The 22,861-nt window shown below is 49.0% G+C and overlaps 1 protein-coding gene across 4 annotated transcripts in view; it reads right to left on the bottom strand.

Annotated features, from left to right (window-relative positions):
• ESRP2 (epithelial splicing regulatory protein 2) overlaps positions 1 to 22,861 on the bottom strand; it is a 69,863-nt gene that overhangs the window by 11,124 nt on the left and 35,878 nt on the right. For 2 of the 4 annotated variants that reach the window (XM_063313038.1, XM_063313040.1), the window contains exons 12-15: positions 17,853 to 18,074; positions 15,472 to 15,670; positions 12,701 to 12,923; positions 2,768 to 2,945 (exon numbers count right to left, since the gene is read on the bottom strand). In XM_063313038.1, coding sequence (XP_063169108.1) covers positions 2,768 to 2,945; positions 12,701 to 12,923; positions 15,472 to 15,670; positions 17,853 to 18,074 — 822 coding nt within the window. The remainder of the gene's footprint in view (positions 1 to 2,767; positions 2,946 to 12,700; positions 12,924 to 15,471; positions 15,671 to 17,852; positions 18,075 to 22,861) is intronic. The other 2 variants (XM_063313039.1, XM_063313041.1) reach the window with 1 other exon arrangement.

The following is a 22,861-nucleotide window of genomic DNA, read 5'->3' as shown; positions in this document are numbered from 1 at the left end:
ACTGCATTGCTGCCTCCTGCCTTAGAACTTCTACAAATCATCGGGTTCTCCTGCAAACACCATAATATCTACTCGTTTTCTTTTTCTTTTTAATGAATTAAATAAGTTTTTTGCAAAGTAAAAACAATACAAATTTAAAGAAAAAAGGAAGTAAACTAAAAGAAAAGTGCAAGGTAAATAGAAATGAAAGAAAAAAGACAGAAAAAGAAAGAAAAAGAAAAAGAAAAAGACATAAAGAAGTAGCTTCTGATCTTCTTTACAACAGTTATAAATGCATTTATATTTTACCCTCTCTCTCTAAGGTTACATCATGGCTATATCTGCTCCTTGTTTTCAGTGATCCTAATTTATTTATTAGATTTATATCCCACCTTTAGTTCAGGAGCTCAAGGCAGTGTACACAGCAGCCCCCTCAACAATTTCTCTGTGAGATGGGCTAAGCTGAGAGTGGGGGGGCTGTAACTGTATGTGGAAATGACCTTGGGAGACAGACGGAAAAGCCGCAGCCTAGATAACAAAATCTTGCAAGTCTGAAAGCACCCTTCCTGTCCCTCACCTTTACTCTCCCGAAACTAGGGAGGGTCCCTTCTGAGATGCTTTCACCACCCTGCCTCCTTTGGGCTCAAATTTCATTTATCAGACCATTGCCTAGGCCGTGGCTCTTCCTCCTGTCTCCCAAGGTCATTCCCACATACCCCTACAAGGGCTGACCCAAGGTCCCTTGGGAAGCTGCCATACTGAACCACTCCAGCTATGGGGCTGAGAGGAAGGGGCTGGACTGGGAGGGACTGGACCAAAGTCAGCCAATGTACCTGAGGGGGGACTTGAACCTGGATCTCCCTGGTGTCCGTCCAACACCTTCACCACTAGACCACACTGGCTCTCTCTTTGCCTCCATTTCTGCTAGCAGTCACCAGCCACAAGATGATTAGAGGAACAATATTAAATATTGGTCAATCTAGGGCTGATTCTTGCAGTGTATGTGTATGTATGTGTGTGTGTGTGTATATAAATATTTATATTAAAATATAATTGTACTTAAAACTGCTGGGAAGAATATGCTTTGTATCTTTTTTCTTTCCTTTCTATTTTTCTTTAGCTTTTTTTCTTTTCTTGTACCTTTTGCTTCCCCCTTGATTTCTTTCTTTTTCTCTTTTCTTCTTTACATTAGTTGTATTCATGTTTATCTTCTTTTTTTAAAGTTTTAATTTTAAAAATTGCATTGTTTTTTCATCAGGGAAAAAACCCGCCTCAGTTTTGTACAGGCAGCAAGATGTTGGGGTGCACTTTGAAACCCTCTCCCATGGTGAGAGCCATATCTTTGCCAGGAACATACATGCCTCCCCAGTAAATACAAGATCATGCCAGGAGAGGGCACCTTCAAGCAGTACACAGAAATATCTTTCAAGAGTAAAGCTTGATATGGGAACTGTGACTTTTCTGTTAGCCTCCAAATGTGCTGGGATTGCAACTCCCCGAACTCCCATGGGAAGTACTCGAGCTGCAGCCCTAACACATCTGAAGGCCGCCAAGAGGAGAAAGCGCACCCAAAAAATCCTGCATAGTTTTGTCGTTGCTTGGAAGAGGGAAGACTAAGCAGCAAGTTGACTTGAAGACTTGATCATCAAGTCAAGCAGACTTGAAGACATCAAGATCCATTTCAGAAAGTCAAGTCCCCAAGTAACGCAAGGAGTTAGTCCTTGTCTAGCAGGGTTAACTCCCCTTTCCATGTGCAATTGTCTTCTTTGCTACACACACCCACACACCCACAAAGCATCAGCCAGATGACGCTCAAGTGGTGGACTCATTCTCAGCATGGGTCATTCTGTAAGCAAAATAGCACCATCAAGTATAAGAGGGATATTGAAAGCCTAGTAAAAAGCTTTGTAAAAATGTTGTTTAAAACACATTTAACCCATTAATAGCCCCCGTGAGTTTCTCTGCTGCTCCACCAATTGTGATTGGCCCCCACCTCCTGATTTCACTGGACGCCCCCTCTCCCCAAATGGAGAAACAGCCCTAGGTCAGGATAGGATGCAGCGAGAGTTAAATGAAGGTAAGGACACATATGCGTATTTTGTCCCCAAGAAAAAAGATCTATCAACGAGGCAAAGCTTTTAGTTTCAAAGACCATTTTAAAGATAAAATGACCCAGCATTTTACAGGCACAAACCAATGATTTTAAGGAGAAAAGGACACCATCCTTGCTATTATACAACACCATCAGACCATCCCTGTGTTAGTAGTTCAAATAATTACTCATATATAGACTGAAACTTGATTCTACCCGACCTCGTTGGGACAGACTTCGCATGCATTGGACCAAATTTCCGCTGCAGTTTAAATGATGGAAATGGACAACAGGCATCATTTGGGCAATAACATCATTGCAAAAAGGACCTCCAACGATGCCAATAGCCTGATTTGTGGCATCAGCGTGATGCCATCGTCACACAAAGGACCTGTTCTCTAACTCAACAGACATTCTGGAATAACAGACACCTCTCCTCATGACTAGTCCACTAAAACAGGGTTTTGTGGTACCGTTAACTAGTTTATGCATTTAGAGACTCAATGCATTTCCCCCTGAATATGTCACGTTAGATCTTAATTTTCCAACGTCGGACGTTCTCAGAAGGCTGTGGCTCCCTCTGATGACGAAAAGAGCTTCTCTAAAGAATGAGATTTGGGAAACTCCCGCCACGGCTCGTCCTGACCAACGATCTTACAACGAAAGGGTGGAGCGAGATAAAAACCTGGCACTCACCTGATAGCCTTGGAAGAAGCTGAGGATTTCCTTCATCCCTGTATTGTAGGGCAGTCCTTGCATCCGGACGAGTGCGCCCGCCTGAGGGAGCATCGGAGTGTGGGAGGCTGAGGCGGCGGCCGCAACAGCGGCTTGAGGAGCGGTGATGTAGCCGACCGTGGTTGGAGACACGGGAGGGCTGGAAAGAGAGCAAGAAAACTTGGTTGCCAGGGGGCTGTTTCACGCACACTGGCACATCGTTTGGACCAGAAAACATGGAAACTGGGAACTGATTTTCTACAGCAGTGTTTCTCAACCCTGGAGCTGCCTGGGGAATTCTGGGAGTTGAAGTCCACACCTCTTAAAATTGCCACCAAGGTTGAGAAACACTGCTCTACAGTGATCCTGTGTCATGCGCTGCCTGCCTCTGAATAATACTCAGACACTGGTTCGTGGATCAGGCTCTGATTTATTCACAGCGCAGTTACAGCGTCGGAAGAAAAAAGCTGAGAGTGACAGGAGCGCGCCGGTGCGGGGTTTAAATACCCCGCGCCGGTCAGCGCCCCCTCACTCGCGGTCACGTCACCCCCCTTTGTCCAATACGTTGCCCTGCCGGTGGGTGAGGGGTTGTGAGGCCCCGCTGGCGTTCCGGGATTGCCCATCATCAGGTTTTCTATTCCTCTGGTGATTGCTGTCAGCTGGGCGATCTCCGTTGTATTGGCGCTGATGGCTTGGGTGTGCTTCGTGATCCGTTTAGTTATTGTTTGTTGGCCGTTAGTCGTTGTGGGTTGATGGCTACTTATCTTGAGCCCCTTCACCTTTTTCCTTGCTATTGTCATGTGTGCCATTGCGCTGATGACTTCAGCTCAACGGCACTCATGACATACTGCCCCCTTTCCGAATAGTGCTCCCCCCCGGTTTTCTGGTTTTTTTTTTTTTTCGGTGGAGCTGTCAAACGGCACTTTTTTTTTTTTTTTGAAATTCCCGCCGGAGTAGTTGTCGCCCCTCCCTTTGCTCCTCCCTCTACCACGTGCCTTCCCAGGGTGTGTCCATGGTGCGCATGCTCGGGTCCCGTCCTGGCGTGCGCATGCTCCAGCCACACCCTGTTTGTTTGGCTCAGTTCGGCGAGGAGAGAGGCGTGGCTGGTCGGGTGCTTATCAGCTCCAGGTAGGGCCCTTCTTTTTTTTCCCATTTAAAGTGCGTCGCCTTTGTTGTATTTCCTGGGCGTTGCCCCCAGGTTGCCCTGTTGACTTGCTTGCCACTCCCCCGCGGCCGGGGGGGCGGGGGGAGGGTGCTGGCGAACGCTTGTCACCACCTCGTGGGCCCGGGGCGGGGGGAGTGAGTCCCGGGGGGGGAGGTCCACCCAAGTCGCGGGCTTGGGGGGGCCCTTTCCCTTGGGGCACGGGAGGCGGGGGGGGCCTGCGGGGGGGGGGTTGGCTTGCTGACCTTGGTTGTGGCTTGTCGGGGTATGCCCGGTGAAATGCTCTGGTCAGGTCGGGCGCGTTAATGTTGTGCGCCGCCACCCATTCCGGGTGGGGGAAGTGTTTCCACCTGACCAGATAGTGTAGAGTTCCTCGTTGCTTGCGGGAGTCGAGAATGTCCCTTATCTCGAAGTGGTGTTGCCCGTCGATCATCACCGGTGTGGGCTGTGGCGTGCTTGGGTGCCATCGGGAGGTGGTTGCCGGTTTCAGGAGGCTGGTGTGGAACACCGGGTGGAGTCTCCGTAGGTTGTGTGGCAGGTCCAAGCGTATTGCTACCGGGTTCACTATTTGCGTGACTTGGAACGGCCCGATGTACTTAGGCCCCAGTTTTTTCGAGGGTTGGGTTGACTTTAGGAACTTGGTGGATAGGTAGGCCATATCCCCCGCTTGGAACGTCGGTTGTTGGCGCCGGTGCTTGTCGGCCTGCTCTTTGTAGGCTGCCTGTGCATCCTTCAGCGCCGCCGTGATTACTGGCCATGCTTCCGCGATCTTCCGTCCCCAGTCGCTAGCGTCCACCTGGGGTTCCGGGGGTTGAGGTAGCTCCGGTATGGGGACGAAGTCGCGCCCCGAGACTACTTCAAACGGAGTTTTCCCCGTGCTCGTGTGGACGGCGTTGTTGTATGCGACTTCGGCGAACGGGAGCAGTTCAGCCCAGTCGTCTTGGTGGTAGTTAGTATATGATCGTATGAATTGCTCTAAGGTGGCATTAAGAACCTCTGTGGCTCCGTCCGTCTGGGGGTGCCAAGCCGTAGATAGGGCCTGTTGGGTCCCCGTCAGCTTTAGGAAGGCCCGCCAGAATTTGGAGGTGAACTGTGTGCCCCTGTCGGTCACCACACGTGCGGGACATCCGTGTAGCCTGTACACGTGGATGAGGAAGAGTTTGGCTAGCTGTTGTGAGGATGGGACCGATGTGCAGGGGATGAAGTGGGCCTGCTTTGAGAAGTAGTCCTTCACCACCCAAATGGCCGTTTTCTTCTGGCTGGGTGGGAGGTCCACTATAAAATCCATAGAGATTTCCTCCCATGGGCGGGAGGGTTCTGCCACCCGTTGTAATAGCCCCGCGGGTTTGCCTGGTGCCCGTTTGGCCCTAGCGCACGTTGGGCAGGACGCTACGTAGGCTTTTACGTCTCGCCTGAGCGCGGGCCACCAGAATTGACGCCGTGTTAGATGTAGGGTCTTGAGGAACCCAAAGTGTCCCGCTTGTTTGGCGTCGTGTGACCTATGCAAGATCGCCTGGCGTTGCGAGTCCGGGACGTAGATTCTGCCTTCCCCCCATGCCAGGTCCTGTGCCATCGTTACCTTGTCGGGGTTTGCCAGGAACCAGGGGTCGGTTTTGAGGGCGGCGGCGAGGTCCGTGCGCATTCCCCCTGGTAGTTGCGGTTGGCTTCTTCCGGTCGCCGGTTGTCCCGCCGTCGGCTGCGCCGTAGAGTCGAGCTGCCTCCGCGCGCCGCTTCGGGTGGTCACGGCCATCCCCAGTTGCGAGGCGGATAGGACCGTCCCAATGGTGTCTGGGGCGGGCTCTTCGTCTTGGGGCAGTCGGGAGAGGGCGTCGGCCAGGAAGTTCTTTTTGCCCGGCATGAACTTCAGCTGGAAATTAAAGCGGCTGAAGAATTGGGCCCATCGGACCTGTTTTGGGCTAAGGCGTCTAGGCGTTCGTAGGGCCTCGAGGTTCCGGTGGTCAGTCCAGACCTCGAATGGTTGGGTGGCTCCCTCGAGTAGGTGTCGCCATGTCTCTAGCGCTGATTTCACCGCGAAGGCTTCTTTCTCCCAGACGTGCCATCGCCTTTCTGTCTCGGAGAACTTCCTTGACAGGTAGGCGCATGGTTTCAGGAGTCCCGTGGGGTCTTTCTGTAGCAGGATGGCTCCCAGGGAGAAGTCTGAGGCGTCGGCTTGGACCACGAACGGCCGTTCTGGGTCCGGGTGCGCGAGGATTGGCTCCGTAGTGAACAGCGCTTTCAGCTTGTTGAATGTGGTCTGGCACGCAGGAGTCCAATTCAGCACTGTGCCTGGGTTCTTGGCGCGTCGGGTGTCCCCCACCCCTTTGGTTTTGAGGAGGTCCGTTAGGGGGAGGGCTATCTCTGCGAACCCCCGGGCGAATGACCTGTAAAAATTCGCGAATCCGAGGAAGCTCTGTAGTTGGCGTCTGTTGCGGGGGCGCTCCCAGTTTAGCACCGCTTCGACTTTTGCGGGGTCCATTTCGATGCCGTCCCCGGAGATTCGGTACCCCAGGTAGTCTAGGCGCTCTTTGTGAAACTCGCACTTTGTAGGCTTGGCATAAAGCTGCGCCCTTCTGAGCTTGTCGAGGACTTGCCTGACTAGGGTCACATGTTCCTCGTGCGTTTTTGTGTAAATAAGGACGTCGTCGATGTAGACCAGGACCCCTTTGAACAGATGTTCATGCAGTACCTCATTGATGAGCTGCATGAACACCCCAGGGGCCCCCGCGAGTCCGAAGGGCAGTACCTTGTACTGGAAGGCGCCTAGGGGGCAGTTGAACGCCGTCTTCCATTCGTCCCCCTCCCTGATTCGGATGCGATAGTACGCCTCGCGAAGGTCCAGTTTGGAAAAGACTTTGCCCGTGGACAGGTGGGCGAGCATGTCCTTCACCAGGGGTAAGGGGTATTTGTTGGACAGGGAAGCCGCGTTTAGGCCCCAGTAGTCGGTGCAGAGCCGTAGGGTGCCGTCTTTCTTCTCCCGGAATAAGACGGGGGCTCCGACCGGTGAGCATGCTGGCTCTATGAATCCCCTGTCTAGGTTTTTATCGATGAACTCCCGGAGGGTTGCCATCTCCTTCGGGGTCATCGAGTAGATCTTTGGTCTAGGTAAGGGGACGTCGGGCAGTAGGTCGATCCGGCAATCCGTCTTGCGGTGGGGGGGTAGTTGGTCAGCTTCTGCCTCTCCGAAGACCTCGGAGAAGTCGGCGTATTGTTCCGGTAGGTCTGCTGTGGTAGCGGCGTTGTCTTGTGTGGTCGCCTCCGCTCGTCCTACAGTGGGGTTGGTTCTGCCTGCTGGAACTGGTGCTCGATACTCGCCGTCGCCGAATGTGAAGGTGCGGGTCTCCCAGTTGATCCGCGGGTTGTTTGTCGCGAGCCATGGCATCCCCAGGACTGCAATGGGCCGTCCGATGTGCGTGACGACGAACGATGTGCGCTCGGTGTGAGTGCCCATTTGCAGGGTGACCGGCTCGGTTTGTAGCGTGGCTGGTTTCCCTCCCGCTGTGGAGCCGTCCAGCTGGTGGAATGCCAGCGGCGTGGGGAGGGGGAAGCAGCGGAGGTCGAGTTTGGCGACTAGGTCGGGGTGGATGAGGTTTTTTGAGCACCCCGAGTCCACTAGTGCCGCGGCCGTGGTGGCTCCGTTGCCGGCAGAGAGTTTGATTGCTGCCATTATTACGGGGCTTTCGTCGTTCCGTCGAGGTGGTCCGCGCTGCTGTCCCACCGCCTGCCTTGCCACGCGTTTCAGGGCAGGCGGGGAGCTTTTCCCGCCGGCTGGTCGGGGTCTGCGTTATCCTCTTCCCCCCAGTAAGCGTCCCAGCCTTCCTCTGGTGTCGCTGTGGCCACGGTCATTCGGCGGTAAGGGGGCGGCCCCAGGTTGGGTGGTTTGGGGCTAAGTTTCGGGGTGGGTTTGGGCGCACTGGTCGGCGGTCGGTTGGCGAAGCAATCCACCGTCTTGTGCCCTAATTTGCCACACCTCCCGCAGGGCTCCCGGTTGAATTTCTTTTTTGGGTATATGGGGCCGGCCATCCCCACGTGTGGTGCGGGTACCTTTTTTCCGGCATAGTTTGTGTCTTCCGTGGTTGTCATGAGGAAGGTGCGGTGCGCGTGTTCGGCTTTCACCGCGAGGTGGATCCACCCGTGTAGCGTTTCTGGGTCGTCGCGGTAGAGGGCCCATTGGAGAACGTCGCGGTTGAGCCCCCTTTTGAACATTTCCAGCAGGGTGGTCTCGGACCAGTCGCTGACCTTCCCCGCGAGGGCTTTGAACTCCAGGGCGTAGTCAGGGACCGTCCGTGTGCCCTGTTTAAGTCTTTGGAGTGCGCTTTTCGCCCTTACTTTGGCTAGGGGGTCTTCGAAGTAGTTTTTCATCTCATTGATGAAAGCAGGGAAGGTGGCGAGGGCGGGGGAGCTGGACTCGTACAGTTGGACGTACCAGTCCGCCGCCCTGTCTTGGAGTTTGATCGCCACGGCGGCGATCTTGTCGGCCTCGGAGTCGTAGGAGTGTCCGTGCCTCCCCATGAACTCCCTAGCGTTCGTGACGAAGAACGAGAGTTTCGTGGGGGTCCCATCGAAGATGGGGAAGTCCTTTGGGGCCCGGGCGTTTTGCGCGGCCCTGCCTCTCGCTTCCCGGTCTGTGGTGTCGTCCGCCTGTGCCGTCTGCTGACCCTCCGCTGGCCCGTGGGGGTTCGGTGCTTCGCTCGGGGTGTGGGCCTGTGCGGGGACGTCGTTGGGTGGCGCGGGGGGCATAAGCGACTGGAGCATGGTCCGGAGTTCCGTCAGTTGAGCCCGCATGGCCGCGAGTTCAGCTCGTGCCTCCTCGTCCACAGCTCGCGCCGCCGCTGGGGCCGGTTCCGTTGGCGCGTCCTCGGGGGTGGGTTGCCGGCGGGGTTCATCGTCCCTCTGCCGCGGGTCCGCTTCCTCCGCCGTCTGCTGGGTGTCTCCGTCGTCCTCCTCCGTGTTGACCGCCGTTGGGCTGTCGCTCCACGCCCGTTGCTGGGGTGCGATGTGGGGCGCGGGGTCCTCCGCTGGTTTCGGAAGTCGTGCTGCTCCCTCCCGCGGTCGGGTTGCCTCCGTCGCCATCTCCCCTTGGGGTTGGAGCTGAGGCTCGGGTCGGGTGGGGTGGGCGTCCATGGCTCCGGGAGTCCGCGGTGCCTCTGGCCTTGGTCGGTCCTCCTCTGTCTCTTGCCGCGCGGCTCGCCCTCCTTGCCCGCGCCGCTCCGGCCTCATCTTGCTGGTCTTCTCGCCGTCTACTCCTCCCGCGGCTCGTTGTCATCCGGTGGGGCTCGGCGAGGCTGAGTTTATGACTCTCAGCTTTATGTCATGCGCTGCCTGCCTCTGAATAATACTCAGACACTGGTTCGTGGATCAGGCTCTGATTTATTCACAGCGCAGTTACAGCGTCGGAAGAAAAAAGCTGAGAGTGACAGGAGCGCGCCGGTGCGGGGTTTAAATACCCCGCGCCGGTCAGCGCCCCCTCACTCGCGGTCACGTCACCCCCCTTTGTCCAATACGTTGCCCTGCCGGTGGGTGAGGGGTTGTGAGGCCCCGCTGGCGTTCCGGGATCGCCCATCATCAGGTTTTCTATTCCTCTGGTGATTGCTGTCAGCTGGGCGATCTCCGTTGTATTGGCGCTGATGGCTTGGGTGTGCTTCGTGATCCGTTTAGTTATTGTTTGTTGGCCGTTAGTCGTTGTGGGTTGATGGCTACTTATCTTGAGCCCCTTCACCTTTTTCCTTGCTATTGTCATGTGTGCCATTGCGCTGATGACTTCAGCTCAACGGCACTCATGACATCCTGTCTGCAGCTTGAAATTTGCACCATCTTGCAGTGAAACAAGTCCTTGCTTAACGACCACAATTGGGACTGAAATTTAGGTTGTAAAGTGACACAGCCGTTAAGCAAATGCAGACTCAATTCTATGACCATTTTTGTGGTGGTCATTAAGCGAATCATGCAGTTCCCTATTGGTTTTGCTTATCGGAAGCTGGCTGGGAAGGTCAAAAATGGCAATCGTGTGACCATGGGATGCTGCAACCATCATAAATGCACAATGGGTGCCAAGCGTCTGAATCGCAATCATGTGACTGCGGGGACACTGCGATGGTCGTAAGTGTGAGAAACAGTTGTAAGTCGGTTTTTTAGCACCATCGTAACTCCAGACGGTTGCTAAATGAATGGTCATTAAGTGAGGACTACCTGTATGGCCACTTTCCCAACATGGGTGCAACCAGATGGGTGGACTTCAACTCCCAGAATTCTCAGCAAACTCCATAGTGGCCTAGAATTCTGGGTATCGAAATCCACATGCCCAGAGGTGGAGGAAGCTGGGATTCAGGAATTTCCCACTCAGACCATGAATGCTTTTCTGACTAATTGATTCTGCCCTGGTGAGGCCCACAAGCGTATAAAGCTCCCTGTGCCATGGTGCCTAGGAATCTTGGGAATTGCAGTCAATACAGCTGGGGAGCATCAAACTGGGGTTAGCTGGGCTCACCTTTGCAATGACGACCTCACATAGATGGTGTTCCAGCATTTGCTTTTAAACAGGCCTTGAACATTTTCTTTTGCACGCCCATCAACAGATTTTACTAATTTGTACATGTGCTGTTTTTTTTCTAAATAGCTTTTCATTATATTGCAAGTACTAGGTCCATTCTTAACACTGCAGTAAACCCCCTTAGGATACTTTCTGCCCTCTGAAGGACAAAACAGAAATGCATAAAAATAAATTATGTCCTCGGGCTATGTTGCAGCTTGGAGTTGAAGGTGAAAAGGGGCTTTGGAGAATGCAGGGACAAACAGGTGGCACTTGCTTGCGACTCCTTAAACCCAAACACAGCTTTTCCTCCATCAGGCACCAGCTGTGGAAGGCAGCCACACAATCCTGGGAAAAGACCCGGCTGCACATCTGTTCTCTGTCCAGCAGCCTTGGTTGTGGAAGAAAAGATCTGGAAGGCATGAAACTGGGCCAGGCTGACCTTTGACACATTCTCCGAACAGACTTGGGGCCGAACCTTTTCCCAGCTCCAAATCTTCCTTTTTTTTTTTCCGTTCAGTCATATCCGATTCTCGGAGACTGCCTGGACAAGTCCCTGCAGTTTTCTTGGCAAGGTTTTTCAGAAGTGGTCTGCCATTGCCTCCTTCCTAGGGCTGAGAAAAAGTGACTGGCCCAAGGTCACCCAGCTGGCTTTGTGCCTAAGGCGGAACTAGAACTCACAGTCTCCCAGTTTCTAGCCTGCTGCCTTAACCGCTACACCAGACTGGCTCTCCAGATCTTTTGACAATCTTTATTTGCCTTTATATTTATTTACAAGTTTGTTACCTGCCTCCATCCAAAGACAAAGCAAGCAAGAGAGTTAAAACTATGGTTCCCATCATTCTTGCACATTGGCCATGTTGGCTGTTGTCCATAGGGGGTGGGCTTCAACATTGCCAGGAAACCTGAGGCTTAGAAACACATAATGCAGGATGCTCAGGACCCAGCCTCAAATTTATCTGGCATTCTGTCTTTGATCAAGGGCCTTATATCTTATGCTCTTCAGAGGGAAATCTTCATCCTACCTTGACCTCGACCAGCAACATCAGTTCTCCTGATCCCATGAGACCTGGGATTCCATTGTGATACAAAGCATATATTATGGGCTGCCTACTTCACCTGAGTCTTGCAGCAGATTGAAGAGGGATGTGATTGGACCCCAGAACAGCAGTCAATTCAGCTTGTAGCTCTGTCCACAGCATAAAGGCCATGGAGGAACAACCCACTTTGGGAAGCCTCAACATTTTCATATGTTTTAATGGTCACAGTTGGCTTATCCACAGGTGGTGCATTTCTCATGGTATTTTTAAAATTTGAGGGTCTGCTTATCACAGATGGGCTTATCCATGAGTATATATGGGTTATACAGGTACTTTTAAAAAACTGAGGGAAAACCTACCATATATACTTGTGGATAAGCCCATCTGCAAATAAGCAGAACCCAGTTTTGGGGGAGTATATTGGCACCTAAAATTCTTGGCTTATCTGAGAGTTCATACGGTACTTTTAAAGGTTTCCTGAAGCTGTGCTCTTCAGGCTTTTCCTAACTTTCTATTAATCAGTGCAAGCTTCTGTATAGAGTAAGCAAGATGACCTTGATGGAGACACGCACACTGTGTTACTAGGATGATGAGGGGTAAAAAATATTTTAAATCTAGCACAGATAGATAGTATTCAGAAGTAGCTCAGACAGACACCTCCCTAATTCACTGGAGTATAAGCGGGGGGCGGGGAGGTCCAGCACAATCAGACTTGTAAGATTTTCCTATTATAGGTAATCTCCATGAAAGTAATTTTAGCGTTCCTATGGAGTTGATTTCCTGGTATGGTCTACCTAGCGGGGCTGACAGGTTACTCCCTGGCCTTTCCAATTAAGCAAATCCGCAAACATGATTTAAGGAAGAATTATAGTAAAGGAGGTTAACTAACTAAGGAGGTTAATTTCTAAATAATAATAGAAAGGAAGGACAAATGAAACGAAAGGAATTGTGGTACAGCCTGTCTTGTATTGAGTTAGAAAAAAGGTCTTTATGCTAATGAAGCCCCACAGTCTTAAACGTTAAGCATCTTAAGAATGCATTTCAAGAACAGCAAGGACTAGAAACTTAAAAAAAAAACCCAATGACAATTGAAGCTCTCAGGGATCTAAATGAGTTGCAAGACTTGAGTTTGGCTCCCAATGCTTAGCTACTGACTCAGAAAAATATGGGTCAAGATTCAGTAGTACCTGGGGTAGTAAGCTGTGTAGTTCATATAAAGTTGAGCTGCCTGAGCAGGATAGTAAGTAACAGCTGGAGTGGCGGCAGCTGCGGCGGCAGCTGCAGCTACGGCGGAAGCTTGTTGGGTCCTGGTGGGAGGCAAGAGGGCTTGGGATGGATAGATTGCAGCTTCTGCTGGGATCACTGCGGTGGCTGCTGTTTGGAAAGCAGCATAGGCTGGAGGAGAGAGGCCTGAGGAGGGACGATAAAGCAAACCAGGTAGCAAGTCAGCAACACGGATTCTGCTGGGCAGCCACTGTTGACTTGGAACAGAAGATGAGCAAGGGATTCTGGCCCCTATCTGCTAGAACAGAAAAGCGACAGTCCCCACAAAGCACATTGGCCCAATTCGTCCATTCTGAGTCATCATTTTAGAGCTTTCAAATGTTTAGCTTCTGAGCTCAAAAAGGGCTTGCTGGATGGCAAGGCAAGCATCTGGCCCTTACTGTACTAATTTCAAAACAAAGGAGGGATATAATCTCATCTGAATCAGATAGCAGCAACAGTTTGCTTAGTTACTGCTTTGAAGGTCTGCTCTGCCTGCCTGCAGTGTTATCCTGTGCTTTAAGCCAACCTTAAAATGAGACTCAGCCTGGAACAATGGTTGCTTGCTTTAAACCAATTTTTGCTTTTGGAAATTTTCCTTTATCACATTTTAAGCAATTACAAAAAATGCTTTTCTTTCTTTCTTTCTTTCTTTCTTTCTTTCTTTCTTTCTTTCTTTCTCTTTCTTCCTCTCTTCCCCCTCTCCAAAAAAGAGAAAACAACCCAACCATCACAAAAGCCAGATCGCAAATCCTCATTCGTTGATGCACAACAAAACCGGCAATATTGTTTACAAGGCTATGGAAACCCAATAGATTTCATCGTTCCTTCTTGGTTTGTTAGAATCCCGCCCCGAGAGATCTTCCGTCTTCAACAACAAGCAGCCCTTGTGGATTAGAGCCTTCCCTTGGTTAAAACAACAGTAAACCTCAGGGCAGTACAAAGCAGAAAGGCTTCCAAACCCAGCTACTGAAATTCGGCAAAAGGTGACATTTATTTACATTGGATTTAGAGCTGATTAGATCCTGATCAGCTTGGCACTAGCAAAGCTGCAGCCCCCAAAAGCAGACCCTCTTGATTCTTAGAAGATAAAAGAGGGCTGATGAGAAACTTGGGGAATAGCAGTCTTTAACACCTTGCAGGGATCCAGCTAAGGATGTTCTTATAACATTATGAAGAAGAAAATAATAAAAGATATCCTTCCCTTTTGGTAAAGAAGAAGAACCGCTTGTATTTCTCTTTTAAATGACCTTACCTTTCTTCTTCTTCTTCTTTTCTTTAAATAGCAGGTTTTTCAACTAGTAACCCATTTTTGTATTGAAAGACTTGGAAGAAATTTGTATTAATTATCCATGCAGCCTTGGAAATAATGCTTTTGAACATCCCAGTGTTGTAAATCAGTGGAAAGGTGCTTCCAAGAAAATGAAAGGACGGTAGCTTCTTTTCATTGTCCAATGAGATTCATCCGGCATAAACGTTACTGGGTATCTTGGCGAACATTAAGTGAGAGTTGGTTGCAACTGCTTGGCTGCGGAGGACGCAGCTCAGAAATTGCAACGTTAACTCATCTAATCCCTCTGACCTTTTGCTATAGGTAAAGGTAAAGGTTTCCCTTGACGTAAAGTCCAGTCGTGTCTGACTCTAGGGGGCGGTGCTCATCTCCGTTTCAAAGCTGAAGAGCCGGCGTTTGTCCAAAGACACTTCCGGGTCATGTGGCCGGCATGACGACTCGGAACGCCGTTACCTTCCCGCCGAAGCGGTACCTATTGATCTACTCACATTTGCATGTTTTCGAACTGCTAGGTGAGCAGGAGCTGGGACTAACAACGGGAGCTCACCCCGCCGCGCGGTTTTGAACCGCCGACCTTCCGATCGACAGCTCAGCGGTTTAACCCGCAGCGCCACCGCGTTGGATGCAGCTCAGAAATTGCAACATTAACTCATCTAATCCCTCTGACCTTTTGCTATGATTTCAACGTTTTGGGCTGAAATCTACCAGATGGCTAACAGGACTTCAGGCTTATCGTCGGGTGTGAAAAATGTGTATAATCTTAACGATAATCCTATTATTTAGAATTTATGAAAACATCATGAATTGCTAGACCTCTTATTCATAGCGTTTGGCCCAAAGAATGATTAAATCACAATGGAAGGGTAAAACCATACTTGATTTGCAAGCCTGAATGGCTAATACCTCTGGAATGCCAGCATTTGTAGGTCTGTTTCCAACAAAGCGGCTTGGAAGCAATTTGGTCTAAATTTTCAGAACAGATTTGCTGATGATATAATTTCCCAGGCCACTTTCTTTCTTTTTCTGCTTAAAGTTAACTTTATATTGTTACCATTGACACAGACTGCTTTTTTCCCCCCGTTAGTTTGATATACTTTTTCCCCCCAAAGCAACACTGTGATTCTATCAATAGACCACAAGTTAACTGGAAAACAGAATCAATCTCTGGTTGAAAAGCATTGGCATCGATCCACATTGGAACCATCAAGCCGTGGGCAGCTTTGAGAAGAGTGCCTGCAAATCATATCTCATGTTGGCCCAGCTTGCAATCCCAGCCTGCCCACAGAAAGGTGATTCCTGATTATGGGGAACCCCAAAGGAACGGGCCAGATTTGGCCGCCCATCAGCACCTACCAGCGTGTCAGCCGGGAGCAGCACAGAGCGCGCGAAGGACTCAAGACTTACATGGTAACTTACATGGGGGCGGAGACAAGCCACTACGGTTTAAAGTGCCACCCATTAAAACAAAATTCATCTCCTCTCCTGAACATTGGAAGACTTCCACGTAACGGTCCTTCATCATTTTCTTGTGACACTTTTGGGCCACCAGGAAGGCTCGGTCAGAAGATTTCATTTGGATGAAGGCATCCCCAGATGGCCGGCCCTGGAAAGAAAGATGGTGGCTTGTCACCTGGCCAAGCAGAGAGGAACAAACCTGCATCTCAAAACAAGCATCTAGCTGTCGTAGGACTTTTCCCACTTGATGGCCTACAGCTCCAATCATCTCTGGCCTGCAGCTCATGCTGCCTGGGGAGGATATGGCTTGCAGATAAGGGCAGATGGAGGGCAGCAGGTTGTGAAAAGTTGCTTTCAAAGGAGACAGGTGGAAAACCGATGCAGCACTTATGCTGCTGTGCTATTGCAGTGTGCTACATAAAAAAGGCAGGATGAAGTAATAATAGTAACAACAACAACAATATTCCAGTGTTGAGTTGCACAATCTTCCATGGTTTTATTGGCTGTAGGTTGGGGTTTTGTTTTGTTTTTCTTTTTTGCATTTAAAAAAGTATTAAAAAAATACATTCCGTTGCTCATCTTTAGCAGCATAAAGGAAGCTGTTCTTTTCATTCATGTGCATCTTTATTCTGGAATAACTGGAAGTCCCTATCTTTGAAGTTCATTCTGAGATGCTTGGCAAACCCAGTACAATTTTCAGCTAATCTTATTACAAAAGCTAAGATGGGTACTGCTAACATTCTGCCTCTTGTTTTCTTCTGAAAACAGAAAAATACCATGCTCTCTCAGACATTCTCATCAGCAACCCAAGACTCATTATTGGGAGGATTAAGTCTGCAAACCCTGAAGATCTCACATGTCCTTAGAGGGAAGGGAAAAAAAGCTGGGTAAGAAGATGCTTATTCAGTGAAAGAAGTCTTGGCCCTTTGATCTGCACATAGGAAGAAAAGAATTATTCCCTTCTAACTTCTGGCTAAATTAAATTCCTTCCTATGTTTGAGAGGAAAAAAGAAAAATGCCTCTTTATCCTACTGATTTGAGGTCCTCTTTTAAAAATGTATTTGGAAGGAAGGAAGGAAGGAAGGAAGGAAGGAAGGAAGGAAGGAAGGAAGGAAGGGCAAATCAAAACATTCCACACATTTCAGTGTATGTTCCATGGACCACTCTTTATCCCTCAAGAGATAGTAAAATAGTAGAAAATAGTTGAACTTGGTTTATTTTTTTCTCTGCCAATGAACTTTTGAAGCTACTCTTGGCAAGGAAGGGCCAAATTATCAGACAGAATTAACAAGGCCTCACTCCTAACTCAAAATACTGTATCAGCAAATGAACATTGTGGAACTTTGCTTGCAAATACAACTGGGTTGATCAGAATGGCAAAACAGCAATTATTCAAATGCCAGCATTGTGCTTTGACCTCTAGAAGCAAATGAGCATATTACTCAGCCCACCAAGATACTGGGCCTTCAAGTGGTCAGTTAAAAAAAATGTTGGGGGAAATTACTAATCAGATGTAGAAGATGGAATGCTTCAACCTTGGCTCAAGAAGAGAAATTCCTAGGAAAAAGGGGGAAAAGGCTGGAATCCCATGCAGAAAGATGTAGGAATATTGCAAACCCTCGGAGCTTTTTAGCAGATTGCAGCATGAGGCCAACTCTTCAGTCACGCAGTTCCCACAAGGTGGAGAAATTCTGCCAGGCTGTTGCTAGCTTCAGATGGGCATAGCTGCTTTCTTGAGATGCTGGGTGACAGCTGGAAGAAATTGCTTTCCACTCACATGGCTGCCAGCCCTGCAACTGTATCTGGGGGTCCCTCCTTAATGAAAAATATGGGGCCAATTGTCCAACTGCCCAAACTAGGACTCAATTTTTTTAGCCCAATTTTAACAGTTTTGGTTCCAAATGTGGCAAGCAAAGGTGCCAATCCTTCATGGCGCTTAAGGCTCCATGTGCCCATCTCATGTTATTATTATTTTAATGCAGAATAGCAAATAAGCTAGAGCTATCTCTATTTCCAAGAAACCTTCTGGATCTTATAAAAACCCCATAGATATATTTGGCATATTTGGAGGGGGGAGGAGAAATTATGGAGCACCTCCCTTGGAAGTGTGTCCACCTGTCCAGAAAAAGGACAAAGGTAAGCTAAGAGTGGTAGGGAGTTTCCTACAAGACACATGATTGGAAGAAAACCCCATCACTACCATCTTCTGGTTTATGAGTGTTTGCTTGTGTCCCCAGGACAACACCTCCGTGAGATACCCATGATAGATTCTGAGCATTTATGTGGACTCAATGGCCCAAAAAGTTTGGGGACACTTAACACTTCCATACTTGCTGATTTAGGACCATGTGCACTCCATGCGGTTTGATATCTCCAGTTGCATCGCCCATGAACTCCAGAATGTCATCAATCCCAGCGGTGTAAGGCAGGCCTCGGAGGCGGACACAGTCTCGCATGCTGCCAGCAGCAATGGTGTAAGGAGGTGGGATGACAGGGATGATCGGGGTGGGAAGAGTAGGTATGAGGGGGGTCGACATGTATCGATTGAGAACCTAGAGGAAGGAAAAAAGTTCACCAAGAATGAAAACAAAACAGCTCTTCAGTTGTGGGTTATGTAGCCTGAAAGCCTCTATCAGCATGTCGCTGAATCACTCGTATCTGAGAAACCTCCGATCTTTAATCTTCAATTAAACTTTTACTTGATTAATTAATTTAATCAAGTCAATAATTAAATTCTGACCGTTATGTGGACAGTTTGTTTTTAGAGGCGCCTATGGTTTGAATGGCAAAACACGTATGGCAATGTCGCAACACAAAACTACATGACCTGCATATTTACAATTAATGTTTTGTCATCGTTGCATCACTGTGGTGTGTACCAGGTGCAGACAACTAGACCATCTCTTCACCAAGATCCAGCTCATGAAAACAGTAAGCCGTGTCTCCCTAGAGATACTGCAGCAAGACTTCCGCAGCACAGCAGGGGACACTGTGTTGCAGCCCCAACTCTTCTGAAGGACAATACGTTGAGGAGCACAGGTTAACTAAGTAGAATTACAGGCACCATGGTTGTTGGAACACCACCGAACATCTTGAAACGCCTCCTTTCTCTTCCCTCTGGAGCTGCTGCTCCTCCTTCCCCACCCCTACCTGCCAACGTTTGGATTACGACAGCCAATAAATCATCATAAAAAACCAAGTCAAAATTGTCAACAGGGCAAAATGGTCATATAAAACAACCTTTGAGGTCACAGATCTTTCTCCTTTGCTCAGTTAAAGTCCTTTCTACCCATCCTTCAACAGGCATGAAATTTACTGTCCTGTTGCTGATTTCTGTCCTACATCCATGCCTACGTCTTGACATGCCGTCAAATGGTGATGTCTTGCTTTTACTGGCGCAGAGGTTAAACCCTCCGGCTTTACTGCTGCCCTTCTTTCTGAACATCACCAGCTGGGTCCCAATTTGGGGATCACTATGAAGCACAGGAATTTGGGGCGATTCTTTGTTCCTAAATCTGACATCTGTGATGCCATGCACCCTCCTGTCCACAAGAGAAAGGAAGTTGGGATCAGGAAGAGGACTCAATGGAGTGGATTGAGATCATTAAGGGATCTGGCTCATACAAGGGCTCACACTATACCACAAATATACAAAACATGCACAGATGGACTTCTCCAAGTTTTGAAAGATGGCCAGACCCATACTATCCTGTTGTTTCTTTCTCAGGACAGCATAGTATTCTTCCAAAACCTGGTATATCAAATCTCCTAAACATAATGGCCACTCTTCAGCTGTACCCAGCTCTTTCTACGGGGCAGGGGAAACCTCTCCCCTCAAACATCAGTGGAAGGGTGCCTGGGGACTATAGGGAAGGGGGCATGCTTACATCAGCCTGGAGAGGTCAATAGGCACTATGCTAGTTCCATGCTGTATAAATCACCTGTCTGCACCACTGCCAGAATGGCTGGTGAAAAGTGTCAAACTTCACACACCTGGAAGCTGTCACAGACCGCTCATGGTTTAAGAGGGGAAAACTAGTTCAAACATTAGCTTAGCTGTGGCTGTCTTTGTACAGGCCATTCCCTTTCCCACTCTGAATGGAGCAAGATGAACATACCCTTTATCAACACACACCTCTCTCCCTCCTTGCTCCCAGCCTCCCATTAATCACTGTTTCCCTTTTGCCCAAACCACAAAATTATAGTTAGCATTTCCTAACAAATCAAGGTATCAAGCAACATCCTGAATTTGGCTTAAGACCCGGCACTTCCCACACGCATCCACCGCAGCAAATCAGTTCGGGCAACCAGAATAAACTGGTCCAGCCGAAACAAATACAAGGTGCGGTAAATCCAGATGCCCTGCTTGAAAGCTGCAGCACACGCAAGGCGAAAAGGCTCCCTCTGATCTTGGTTCATTAAGCTGAACTGGTCCAGCAATTCTTTAATTGCTGAAGGCGGCTGCGGATCAGCTTTCCTCAGCGAGGTACCACCAGGTGTGCTAGCCTTCTGGCCTACACTGGATTCCTAACCCAGAGGTGAAAAGCTTTAAACATTGATTCCTGGTGCAGAGTTCCTTGATATGAACTGGGCAGAAACAATAAAAATAAAATACAGACTGTGCCCCTGGACCCTTAGCCACTTTTCACTATGGATAATTAAGGCAAGAACTGGTAAAAGTAATGAGTTGCACCACTCAGTTGTTTTCTGGAAGATTCCACACACACACACACACCCTGCATTTATATCTCCCATCGTTGTATCCTGTACAAAAGATAGCTTGGGGGGGCGGGGCCTTGCCAGGACAATGCAAGCTGAAGCTGTGAAAAAATCAGGGCCTCCTCCCTCCTCTCCCCCTGCCCCACCCAACTATCCTGTGAAAAGAGCACACGCCCAGGACATGGTTCACATCTCGCATTAAAGCACTGCAGGATCAGTTTATTTTGGGATTAATATGGCATGAGGCTTGCACCAGCTTGCATTGTCCTTTTAGGGGCCGAGGGCTTCAACGTTCTGGGGTGACAAAGTGGGTGGGGCTTCTTCACTGGTTGGTGTGTGTAGTGTGCGTGTGTGTTCTTCGGTTTTGTACCTGCTAGGCTTATTATTGGACCCACGCCAAGTCTATCATCTCTTTCTCACGTTAAAATGGCGGGAAACCTTCCATCTGCGGAAATCGTGGTTAGATGAGCCTCTGTAGACAGCAGTGGGGTGGCTGACAGCTGTGTGTCCCTTGAAGGCTCTTGGGTTAGCTTCATGAGTGACCCCCAGCTAAAAAATTCCCACCTGGGCATTGCACATGAAGACAATCACCGTGTGCATGTAGCCATTCCCTAAAGCCCACCCCTTCGCCCTGTGCAAATGCTTCAAGCTGGTCCAGAAATGTCTCAGTTTCTGCCATAAACACGTCCAGACACACCCCCTTCCAGGCAGAAAGAAAAGCCTCCATCTGGCTAAAATAATAAGCTCAGAGAAATCCCTGCGCACACCCTTCTGGCTTTTCAAATCTCACTGGTAACATTTCTAGCAGGTCCCTCTGGGGTTCTGCCCAACAGACAACCACCAGAGAGAAGTGACTGGAGACCAGCCACCTGCAGAGAGACAATTGCTCCGAAGTTGATTATAGATCGCCTGGGCAATTCTCCGTCAGTCAGTGGCTATTCCGCCTCGAAGGCCATTGCCACAAGGAACCAGCTAGGGTTTAAGAGGTGCCAGGGGTCCTTATGTTTTTGTTGGAACAGGTGAAGGCAACTCCCTCTCTGGAATTCAGCCTTGACAGCCCCCTCTTCTGTTCTGAGAATACTAACTTGCAGCATCTGTAAATAGATGATCCCTGATTGGCCCTCTCTGGGTTGATCTGCATTCCCTCTGTGGAATAAACACGACGATTTCATATTCTCTACCTGAAGCTCTTTGCAAAAAGTATGAGCAGAAGAAACCCTAACAAAAAAAGTGGGGTCACATCATCACATTAAGCCATGATGTTGTTTGGCTGGATTACCACCAGTTTGGTTGAATGTTAAGGCAACAGGATAGAAACCAGGAGACTGAGAGTTCTAGTCCCGCCTTAGGCATGAAAGCCGGCTGGGTGACCTTGGGCCAGTCACTCTCTCTCAGCCCAACTGAGAGCTACAGCAATGTAGACTAGCCTCCTTGTGGTGCACCCCAGGCAACGTGACTTGTCACGGCTAAATAGTCTACACATCCGGCTGCTGGACCTCACAGGGATTTCCCAGCAAGAAAAGCAGCATGAACATCAAACTGCTATGCCATACGATTAAAAAACAAAACAAAACAAAACTGCCATGAGTGCATCTGGCTATTCTGGCTTGCAAACTATTCTTTATGCCTTGGCGTGATCAGGGTAGACAGGTCCCCCCCAGTGCAACACCCTCTGGATATGTTGGCTTATAACTTCTATTGTCCCCACTCAGCACGGCCAAAGCTTGCACAAGACAAGTGTACTTGCTGGATAGATCATAGTTCCATAACATGTGCTATCAAAGATCAGGTCCCTTAGAATCTCTATGAAAATATTATGGGCAACAGGACCAGGTCATATATACTCAATTCCCTGGGAACCTCAGTAAGATAGAGGCTGAAGTAAAAGTTGTGTTGTTATGAATGGCTTCAACCATGTTTTGAACAAATCACAATGGCTAGATTTACAGAGCATATTAAACCACAAAACCATGGTTAATAGTACACACTAGTGGGGTTCAGGTAAAAGTTCCAACCAGTAAAGGCCATGGCTGCTTGTTCTCCGGATCTGCTGTTCTCACCCACCCAGAGGCACAACTACTTCTACCACGTGCAGGATCCTCTCCATGTGTGAGAACAGCAGAGAAACCACTTGGTCCAAGGGAAAAAGGGCCAGCATGTTTTTGGTGGACCAGACACGAATACTAACACAGGGAGATCAAACCATGGCTTCTGTGAATAGTAGCCATAGTCAGTGCCACATACAAAAAAATATCCTGTTTTTTTTTTCCTACAGGTTTTCATTCCATTAGATTAATTTGTTTTCAAAATATAATTCAGACTAAAAAGAACGTTGGAGAAATACTCAAAGGAGGAGTATGACTTCCTGGCATCATCATCACCATCATTATTATTTTGATGTGGAGAATCTTCTGTCTTTAATTCTACAATCCAGTAACCTGCAGCCTTCTTAACTTTCCATGCTTCTCTTAGATTCCAAGAACAGACATCATGAAGAAGTCCTCCTGGCACTGCTAAGGGGAAGGATTCTTGCCCTTGATAAATTGGGGCAGAATTTTCCCCCTCCTCTGGATAGTAAGGAAGATGACCTTGATGGGAAAATGTAGGAACTGTTACCTAG

The sequence above is a fragment of the Candoia aspera genome, chromosome 11 (genome assembly GCF_035149785.1).
Source record: "Candoia aspera isolate rCanAsp1 chromosome 11, rCanAsp1.hap2, whole genome shotgun sequence".
In the NCBI taxonomy this organism is placed as follows: Eukaryota; Metazoa; Chordata; class Lepidosauria; order Squamata; family Boidae; genus Candoia; species Candoia aspera.
Note: the sequence above shows the minus strand (reverse complement) of the source record. Positions and strands in the feature narration are given on the sequence as shown.